The 11,421-nt window shown below is 35.1% G+C and overlaps 1 protein-coding gene across 1 annotated transcript; it reads right to left on the reverse strand.

Annotated features, from left to right (window-relative positions):
- Window positions 1-5,722: 5,722 nt before the first annotated feature.
- Window positions 5,723-8,597, reverse strand: LOC139980864 (uncharacterized). The gene is made up of 4 exons (XM_071992856.1): window positions 8,371-8,597; window positions 7,787-7,964; window positions 6,920-7,243; window positions 5,723-6,047 (listed from the first exon to the last, which is right to left on the reverse strand). The coding sequence occupies exons 1-4, from the start codon at window positions 8,548-8,550 to the stop codon at window positions 5,923-5,925; spliced, it is 807 nt and encodes a 268-aa protein (XP_071848957.1). The 5' UTR covers window positions 8,551-8,597; the 3' UTR covers window positions 5,723-5,922.
- Window positions 8,598-11,421: the final 2,824 nt, after the last annotated feature.

Below are 11,421 nucleotides of genomic sequence, written 5' to 3' on the forward strand. Positions count from 1 at the left end.
ACTATATCCAATACCGTGGGCGCAATAATACATTTTGTTGTTATAGGGCCAATGAAGCCTACAGTCAACTATTCTTGCTTTATAAAGACGGTTTATTTGAAAAGATCGCACTGCGTTTATGGTAGGCGAGAAATGAAGCTAAAAAAGAGCCGTACATTCACGATGATGCATAAATGTAGGCATGAAAATATTCTTATCCCTGGCATTTGGTGGGGGGGATATGGTGTATTACATCCCCTCCACCCATTTTCATGGGGGGATATATCCCCCTTCCCCCCCCCCCAGGATCGCCGCCCATGATAACGAGTAAAAGTGTCCTCGACAAAGTTTTCATATCTCCAAATCCACTAGTTTGAATTCCACCAATCAGTGAATAGTATGTTTATTCATGAGCATTTTGCGTTTGGTCGCCGTTTTCTACTTTTTTGACATGTCCATCGAGTTTTTTACATACATCAAATCACAAAACAGCAAATTGAGATATTAGTTTTTCCCTGCCAAAAACGTTAATTGGCGAGTATTCCACATACAAAATTAATCGCATTCAGTTCCCAAACCCACTAGTTTAAATTCAACCAATCAGAGATGCAGGTTTAGTTATGAGCCGTTGCTAAAAATAGATTCAAGACTTTGCGTTAGTACAACCAGGGAGTTGTTATGCAACTGCCTGGTACAACTGCCATATAGACTGTACACAAATCAAGCGTGGTGTTATATTACGTATCTGTCAATGACGTTCGTAGTGTTTAAATATTCATATTATGGGCGAGGTTTATTGGGTTCCCAACGGAAAATATCTTGGAGAACAACAAAGTTGAAAGTTGCAATTTTTTCGACTTTTATGCCACCATTTGAAGTAAAATATAAATAGATAAGCTAGTTATGTATGTCGTTATGGCATAGTGGGGACAGTGAGGTTGAGAAAAATCATAGAAAAGGACGCAAAATGCTGCTTTAAGTTACAGGTCGATCTATAAACTAAAACATCACTCAAATGTTACCCAACGTTATCAAATGACAAAGAAATTTAAAAAAAGTGTCTAGAAGTTCACTTTTGCACTTCTCATGTTTACAAAATTTGCCAGGTTTCAACATCTGTCGACCTCCACTGACATTTACCTTCATAAAACAAAACTGTTAGAGATTCTAAGAACACTGCTCCTTTCAAATAAAAACTCTGTCAAAGTTACTATTGTTCTGATATAGAACTTTAACGATTTCACATTTTGCCATCTGCCCAACTTATATGACATTTGAGTGCCACCAAAACAATCACAACCTTGTACTCACCGTATATGGAAGCTATACATTCATAGTATCACTTCTGTCAACGTTAATACTGTTGTTAAAATATTATGTTGACAAAGTAGGACGACATACACGTACACATACTGACATGACAAAACTTTCGTGGAAGAGTTGAATGTATTTTATAGTAGATTCGAAAGGGACTTTACAACTGAGAACAATGTAGTTATGAGTGGGTGGATTAGTGAATTAATGGAAACTGGGTTCGACAATGAGATCTGCTTTACTGAACATGAAGTTAGGGTAGTGTTTGGATCATTGAAAACCAACAAAGCTCAAGGCCCTGACGGTTTATGCAATAAGATCCTCTGCAAAACTGAACTGGCCGGGATTTTCACAAACTCTTTCAATGATCTTAGACAACGGCTCAATTTCACGACTGTTGAAAACGTCATTAGTAATACACGTCCCCAAGAGAAAGAATGCAACTGAGCCTAATGATTTTCGGCCCGTCTTACTTACCTGTAATGTCATGAAATGTTTCGAAAGACTTCTAATGAGTCGTCTTAATTCTCAGTATTAAAGACCAGTTCATTGACCCCATGCAGTTTGCTTATATGGCAGGGATGGGGGTTGATGATTCCGTGTTGACATATCTTCTCAAAGTTTACTGTCATTGAGATAAAGATAGACAGTAGGCATATGCGAGATCTACTTTTATAGACTTTTGTAGTGCATTCAACACAATTGTCCCACACTTACAGCTAAATTAATCGCATACGGTGTATCCCATGGAATTACCCTATGGATTTATGATTTCCTTAGAAATATACTTCAGAAGGTGAAGGTAGGCGATGTCTACTCAGGGGAATTGATTTTAAGTGTACGTGCGCCTCATGCAGGGCTGTGTCCTCTCCCCTGGTTTTTTCCATGTATACCAGCGATTGTCAGAGTATGACCAGTGATTGTAGCGTCATCAAATATGCGGATGATACTGTCATTACTGGTTACCTGTCAGATGACATTGACTCATGCGCCACCACGATTGCAACTTGCAAGGTTTGTCCAGTTGTGCGATGATCATTTGTTACAACTTAATGTGTCCAAAATTAAGGAGCTGATTATATATTTCCGTCGCAAGCCAGTAACTCACGCCCCCATTAAGTTCATGTGGAACAAGTAAAACAAGTAGATAAATATAAGTACTAAGGAACCATGCTGTGTAATAAATTTGACTGGTCTAGTAATACCACAAGTGTCCATAAGAACGCAAATCAGAGGCTGTATTTCTCGAGAACTGAAGAATCTTAGAGTGGATAAAACAACCATGACCTTGTTCTATAAATCCCTCATTCAAAGTGTTTTGATGTACAACATAATTTGTTACTTTGCCAATGGTACCAAAATTGATGTGAAGATGCTTCAGCAACCTAGGAAAGTTGCTCAGCATGAGAGGGTCTGCAATAAATTGAAACATATCATGCAAGACCCAACACACCCTTTGTTTCAGCACTATAATTACAGCCGTTCTAGACTGTGTTTATGCCCACCACCTACACTTAGGGCCGCTACAGATACTCATATGTGCCTGATTCTATCCATATATTTAATTCACAAGTGAGAAGAAGTTTCTTATTTGTAGGACTTGCTGTATATTTGTTTGTATTACTGTATGTGTATCGCAGTCTATTGATACTTATATTATTGCTTTTCTTTATTCTTTTTTTTTACGACCTGTGTAAGCCGAATTTCCGATTGTGGGCAATAAATTCAAATTCAATTCAATGACTTAAAATGTTACTTGTAATTGTTTGCCTATTAAAGGCAAGTATACTACTATGGATAAAGTCACATAGAGTATATTCATACATAACCATGTTAGACAGAGTGGAATATTTCAAGTAAGTAACACCTACAGGTGTAATTAAACTTATGATCCTGTTTTTATAAGCTTTGATAATAAATAATGGTTTGTACAAAATGTCTCACCAACTTCCTTACCCAAGTGAACATACAGCACCACTGGTGATAGGATTATTGTTTTCATCATTCTTTGCTTACAATAACCCACAATATGATTTCAGTCATTATTCTGGACACATTGTTGCTTGAACTACATGATTTTTAATTCTGAATTCTCTGACAAGTTTCGCACATTCTTAATTTCCTTGTTCTGTTAAGGCATTTTCCAATTTCGTGATGTTTGTGGGAGATACCAGTGAATATTTGGTCAGTTTCTGTAACAAAAGAGTTCCTGATGTTTTGTACTTCTTGATTTCAGTAATTCCTTCAGGAATTTGAAAAATATTTGCAAGCAGACTACATTGGTCTACAACAAGATATGATGATAAGTTCTGCTTTAGTTGATCAAAAGATTTGATGATGTCTGTGAGGTTGAAAGAAAGGAAATTGTAATTATGTTTAATGCATTACTCTTCATAAAGTGAATTAAACTGAACCTGTTTCATGCAAACAATATCCAGAAATGTGAGACAACAGTTATGTGTTTCTTACACACAAGGGTAAAATAAAACTTAAAAGCTCAGAGATTTCAATGAAACTAAACATAAAATCTGATATAGATTAAGAAAGTATATTTCAAAACAGGTGGTTAAATTACATTAAGTTTGATTATCACTGCAGTGAGACAAAAATGATGTTTCCTTAATATCAAATATTGCAAAAAGCTGATAGTTATAATCCCCCTGTGACATGACAACTGCTGCCTGGACATCTCTTTGCAAAGTAGGATTTGGTGAAAAGTAAAAAAAGTAACATTACATGTACACATCTATTATTAAAGCAAATAAAGTAGAGACTTCAATAGAAAAAATGACTTAATAAGAGAATGTAAAATAATACAAAAGACACAATACAAGGTTAATATTAAAGGAGTCTCAGTTTCTAAGACAAATCCAAGTTATAACTCCTTATTCAAATTTTCCTTTGTGTTAAATTAAACCAAATTCATATTTCCTGCAACTGAATGCTAAACTTGAAAAGATTCCTCATGGACAATCCATATCTTGCATCTTTTTTTCCAGATTGACAGTATCATTGATCCCTTTATTCTGAAGATGGAAGTCTTCCTGGTGCCTGTTCTTAAACCATAGGGCTTCCATAGCAACATCATTGAAGCGAGAAAATTCAAGTAATTTTTAATTACTAACTTGTAACATTTTGATAGCCTTGAACATGGGATCAAGTTGTTAGGGCAATGAGCTTGTAATGTAAAGAATTCAGGTCCCAGTATTGTTCGACTGCATCATTACAATCTGGATTTAGGCAAAAGAATTAACATCAATTGTCATCTACACACAGGTGTATACAAAGGTAATTTTTAAAGTATAGCTGTGTGCTTTACTTTGACAGCACCCATGTCCCACATATGTAGTAAACTGAAGTACTCTATGACCAACTAATGGAATTTATGCATATTGAGATTTATGGTTGTTGTAAAGTTATCTGACAAGGCTTTTGCCTACATGCAAGGCTTCATATTATTTTTAGCTCTTATAAGCTTTGAAAAGAATGATTATTTGTAGTAGCAAACAAATAGAGACCAAAACAATTACACACATTTCAAAGTACTTATGTAATCAATACATGGACAGTCAATGAGGTTGGAATGAAGGACTAGTCCAGAATGAAATCAACTGTATAGAAAACTCAGCTGGGACCATATGATCACCTTTCATTCATTGAATATCATAGGAATGACAGAAGGAGACAATGTCAAAATATCATGTTTATTTTTATAACAAAATATGCTAACACATGTGCAAATAACTATTCTTCCAACAAATGCAATTTACCTGTGGAACAGTAATTAACTGCTTTCTTTACGTGTTACCAAGAATAAATAATAATACATTATACATATTATATTATATGTAAATTACAATAGTTGACAAACATTACTAACCACTTTTCTAGGATGTGGGTTACACTGTGATGTACTGGAGTTAGCACTAACATATAAAATTGAAGTCATAGATTTGAGTCGAACATACACTGGATCATGAATTATGGTTCCCTTTTGCTGGTAGGTTTATCCATTGATTAGACTCTTTTAATATAAGAACCTGAAACAATTGAATATGATATTGTTATTATTTATGTAAATGTTAATATTGACATCAGTGCACACACTGCTAAATTGTCCTATGTATTACCCAGGAAGCAATAACATCTCCCCGGTATGGTCCTCTCTGGGGTGGCCATTTTTTGATAAATCAGGGAGCTGTTATAAATATCTAAAACATAGAGTGTCTGATAGGATGCATTATCATAGAACATTAATAGTCTGACAGCCTATGTTCTGAAATATAAATCTTTGCTGTCTAATCTTGGTCACCTGGTCAAAGTTGTGTTTACAAATGTTTCTGTACTTACATACTTGTTTAAGTTTGCAAGCAATACATTATTGAAAATTAAAATATATATGGTTAACACGGTATCAACCCTGTACAATTCTGTGTATGAACCATGTGTCAATCAGAAAGGCAGACAACTGGAATCCATGAGATAATTAGCAATACCACTTGAGCTGACAAAATCAGCGACTTAATTCATGTCCCAGTGTGTCATCATTATGGAACCAATGATGGATTGTCAATTGATCGCCCGATTCAGAAACTCTGTTTACGATCGGTAAAATACAAACACGCTTCCTCATCTTAGGTAGTAAGGGACATGGAGACCAATGAGACAGGGTTTCTCAGCTTCAACTGCAAGGTGCTGACTAGTCATATAGCAGCTGAGGTGTTCCCTATCTAAGCTCCATTTGACAGATTTATCTGAAGAAAATTTTAAAAACATTTTGCTTAGAAGTTTTATAACGTGGTGAAAAGTAGGACACCAATCCTATACTATACCATAGATGATGTTAAAGGAACAGTCTGGTGGTAGAAAAAGCAACACATAGAACATCAAAATAGTACAATATTATGTTACTAACTCTATGTATGGATGCAAGGTTACTAGATAAAACCCTGAAGTATAACACAGCTTGAAGGGTATTATTTTTCTTTGCAAATGTTGTTTGTTTCTCTCTAAAATGTGCAACATTATAAATGTTTACTCTCAATGTACAACTAAAAGAGAAAGGTTACTTAAGTGGAGGTTAAATGTGTAGACATTACCTCCTTCTTGAGATGTTGATTTCTACATTACACAGAACCAGAAGGCTTAGTGACTTTCTTGTCAATATCATGTTTGTGTACGCAGGTGGTACACTATCAAGTGTGACTTTCATTCCAGATTTACTTCAGCAGTTACAAAGGTTTGGGAGCTTTTCAGGCTTTGACACATATTGACCTCAAATGACCTATTGCTAATCACAAAACACTTTAAATTTGTTTTACATGCCCCAGTGGATCTATATAGTACATATGAAGTTTACACAATCTTTCTTGAATTATTGTGCTTACAAATGTTTCAGACTTTGACCTCTACAGAAAAGCAGGGTTTCTGTATTTATTTAATATGGAACCACATCCAGTGACAATACACAGCATTATACCCTTTTTGTTTTTGGCCTATCGTGGATAAAACTCAAGAGGTGGTACACACAAGCTCATATACATACTTCTGTTGATAATACAAATTTGAGTAACTGTAAATAATGCTGACTGGAGTATAAGAACACAAGACAAAATAGAGAACAGACCTGTTTGTAATACACCAGAGTACACATCAATACCCATCTGGTTAGTTGTAGTAATAGCACAGTGTGGAATCATCAAGGTGACAGGCTTGTGTAAGGTAAGGCTTTCTGGACCAAATTTCACAAAGGGGGTCAACCTTAGACTCTTGTTTGAGATAGGTCCTTTAATGGCAGGTTCAGTAGAAACCCACAGACTAATAATCCTTCCAGTGTGTAGTGCACCAGCTGGTACACGCAGAATGACACCTGCGATAACCATCTCTCCTCCAAGCTGATCAAAGTATTGTTCTTTATAAAAATTGGACCCTGGGAACAAAGGAAGTCTCTCTGATGGAGAAAAGTAATATATTTCATATGAAAGGAAAGTATTTTGCCACTATCATGAAACATGTTTTCCTATAAACTGCTTCAATCCACAATATGAAAATAACCTCTGTAACACAAAACTGATGATTTCATATTACTATTTGTAGATAATTTCAAAATAAAAAGAAGAGAATCACATACATCTTTGATATGAGAAAGAGAGCAAGACCTGTAGTAGATTATATCTGCAAGAAATATTAGCATCATTGAATTAATAAATATGAAACAATTAATGACATGTTTAATGAACAGAAACAAAAATAAGTATGCAGGGTATACCACATTCCTCTAGCATTGACATGCCTGAATCTATTTTTGACGGAAATGATATATTCATACCGAAATAAAGAAAGGAAAATCATACATCTTTTGTAAATACTGAAACATAAGGGTCGCATGAAATAACTGTAATGATCCTAGAATGTCACATAAGATTGAGAATAACTATATAAGTAACGAATAGGGAAGGAATACACATGTTGATAAAAGTATAGTGTACTTTACCATGTTCTTCCTTTGCAAGTAGCAATATCCGTCTTCCCAAATCCAGTTTTCCATGAGACAATTTCAAGGCTCTTTGGATATCCAGTCTCTTGTATCCCTCCTCTATCAAAATTTTGAAATTTACTGACAACTTTGGTTCCACTTTTGAAATGACTTTCTGTTTCTCTAGATTTTTTACCTGAAATAATGTTGAAATATTACGAATTGTTCATAAAATTCATATTTTTCATCATACTTTCATGAAGAAAGACAACTCTCTACTGCATTTGATTTGGCTTCAGTGAATATTCTACACAAACTCCCTGTACAGATGATATCTTCAAACCCATATTTTGAGTACTAAAGCATAAAATCACAGTTAAATGCTCGGTATTTTGTTACAATGAGTAAAAGGAGGACTTATTAGTAACTGAAGAGTAATTTCTCATTCTGTTATGTGACTTGCATGACAGCAAAAAAGCTGCTTTTCATGTTAAAAAGTACAGTAATAATCCATTCTAAGATCTTGATTCTATGCAAAATGAACCTTGTGTTTCTTCAAGATAAAGTTTCAAAGTCTTAACAAGTTTTTGAAAAGCACAAACCATTTTCTTATCATCTTTCTCTCCTTCATTTTCCTTTCCATTCTTCTCATGTGATGTACCAATGTACTCCAGCACCAGTCTTGCTACCTTATTTAAATGAATAGCTTTCAATCCTTCATACATTCCGATCATTCTGTCTGGCATGAGTAGCTCTCTTTCATCCAATATTTTCATCAGCATATTTCCAGATTCTGCTGCTGTCTGAATTGTTTCAATTTCTGCTGGCTCGAGCTAAGAAAACACGCCTAGCTTTTGACAATGTTGTTTACCTAGAAACTTTGCAATGTCTTCTCCCAACTTTTCATATTTGTGTAGGTCAGAAACTGAGGACATAAAATCAACTTTACATTAGAACAAGTATATCACACGTACAGATTAGAGTGCCTTAATCACATGCTAGTTGTGTGCCAGTTTAGAACAATGAGCAACGTTCACAACTAACATGCACATGTATGCAACCGTCAACCGTCAACCGTCGTGCACACAATAAATTGGGTAAATTATACTGCCAACAAGTTCAACTTTAAGCCCTTGCCTAGTGTATAAATTCTAGTACTGTATACAGCTTCACTTTCAAAGTTGCTTTGAGCTACAAAAATAGGAAGAGCACACTAACTGAAAATAAATGTGTGCAAATATAATTTAGATATTATTGGGTTAGGAAGGAAGATTGACTTTCTCTCCATCATAAGTGTTTATGTTGATCAAGTATTTCCCAATAAACTAAGGTTATATAAGTAACAATCAGGTGTGTATGGCAAGTCATATGTGCAATAATTCGATAAACCGAGTTATTCGCAGTTAAAACTCTGTTTTTCGATCGTTAAACTCAGTTTATCGAATGGATAACTCTGTGTTTTGCTTTAAACTCAGTTTATCGTGCGAAAAGAAGGGTTACCTCGATAAACTAAGGTTATCGGTGATAAACCGAGTTTATCAAATGGGAACTATGTATTTCGCTCAATAAACTTAGTTTATCGATATTCTCTTTTCGCTCGATAAAGTGAGTTTATCGATAAACTGAGTTTATCCATCGAAAACCAAGTTTATCGAATCTGATATGGCACACCACGTGTGCAATAACTTGAATAACTGAGTTTATCGCTGTTAACTCTGCTTTTTGCTAAAAAAACACGGTTATCCAGTCGATAAACTCAGTTTATCTATCGAAAAACAGAGTTTAACGGCGGTAAACTCGGTTTATCGAATTATTACACATGTGGCTTGCCATATGTGTGTCTACTTCTACAAGCAAACGTTATTTTTTTCACCTCTACTCAGACTCTCACCTGGGTCCATGTTCTCTATGTGTGCTTACTTTTTCATCTATACTTATACACACTTACCTGGTGTATGTCTAAGATAAAATAAACATCATTCATTTTCTTAACTTTATTTAATTTCGATGCAGGCAAGGGTGGACTTTCAAAACTAGCTGAGTTCACTCATCTGTTCCACTACCACTTAAAACTCACCTGGGTGCAGTTCTCTAAAAAGAATTTTCTGGCTTTCTGGAGATAAGAGACTGTTTTTCACCTGAAGGAAAAAACATAATATTATATAAATATTGAAAATTTTACATGTACGTAATGTTTAACATAAAATAGATCAGCCTATCCATCACACCCCTGTGAATGATTAGGTTTAAAGTAGAAACGTAATGAAGAAAAATACAGCTGAAACAGACACTGGACAACATTTCAAAAATGTGTGAAATCCAAAGGAAAAGGAATGTTGGTGACAACATACCTTTCATTTATGGAGTAATTAATTGATACCTAAGATACCCACAAAAGAAAGTCTCCAATAACTGTTGACCTGTAGTCAGCAAAAGTTGGAAAACCGGATCAAATTTAGAAACTTAGGTACACCACGATCGCTGGAGTGACTGCAAAAACGATAATACTAGAAAAACAGGCTACTATAATTCAATTGTATTCAATTGTCATCCACCATAAATATTACAATGAAAAGGATTCATGAGAGAACATGCCAACGAATAACTATAATTCATTCACAGCACTGACATTATTCAATTAAGCCTGTTAACAGCTGCAAGACTTCCAACAGACAGGAAATGAATAAAGAGAGAAGATGCCGCTTAATGACTTAAGGTCAAGACTTTTTTTTTAAATTGGTGTATACACTAAATTGAATGTGCAGCTGCAGCTCTATGGAGCTATACACAGCTTCATGACAAAGAATACATGTGAAACATTTAATTAATAACGCTATCTGCAGTTACCAACTTATTTTAATACTATTTTAACCAACTTTACTAGGTTACTTAAACCTGCTAGACATAATTTACTATTATATGGGTGTGGTCTGATGACATAACCAGAATGCAAGAATGCATTGTGGTTTTGATGATGTAACATGAGCAGTTTTCTTCATGAATCTGACGTAATGTGTAGTGAGGGTGTACCTCTACAGGTTTCAAGATTTGACCTCTGAAAAAAAGCCAATAGGCTTCTTTAACTTAATGTGATACTTCGACACACAAATTAGAGGTCGGGCCAAGCTTCCAGAATTGAGATATATTTTGGTTTAAAGGTATTAATTTGTCACTGATCTCAAATTCCCTTTGCCTCCACCATAAATAATAGGCTTTTTGTACTCAATGTGGTACTTCTACACATCAAATATGAAATTGGTCTGATCTTTCCCTTCTTGAGAAATCGTGTTTACAAGAGTTTCAATATTTGACCTCTGATGACCCCAAATGACCTTTACCTCCACTAAAAACAATAGGCTTCTTTAACTTAATGTCGTACTTCTACACACTAAATAAGAGGTCTGGCCAAGCTTCAAGAATTAAGATATATCGTGGTTTAAAGGTTTTCTCAATTTGACGACTGGTGATCCCAAGTGACAATTGCCTCCACCAAAAATAATATGCTTCTTGTCCTCAATGTGTTACTTCTACACACTACATAATAAGTGGGTCCGACATTCCCTTCTTGAGGTATCGTGTTTACAAGGGTTTCCCAATTAAACCCCTGGTCACCCCAAATGACTTTTGACCTCCACCAAAAGCAATAGGCTTGT

This window comes from Apostichopus japonicus, chromosome 15, assembly GCF_037975245.1.
Source record: "Apostichopus japonicus isolate 1M-3 chromosome 15, ASM3797524v1, whole genome shotgun sequence".
Lineage (NCBI taxonomy): Eukaryota > Metazoa > Echinodermata > Holothuroidea > Aspidochirotida > Stichopodidae > Apostichopus > Apostichopus japonicus.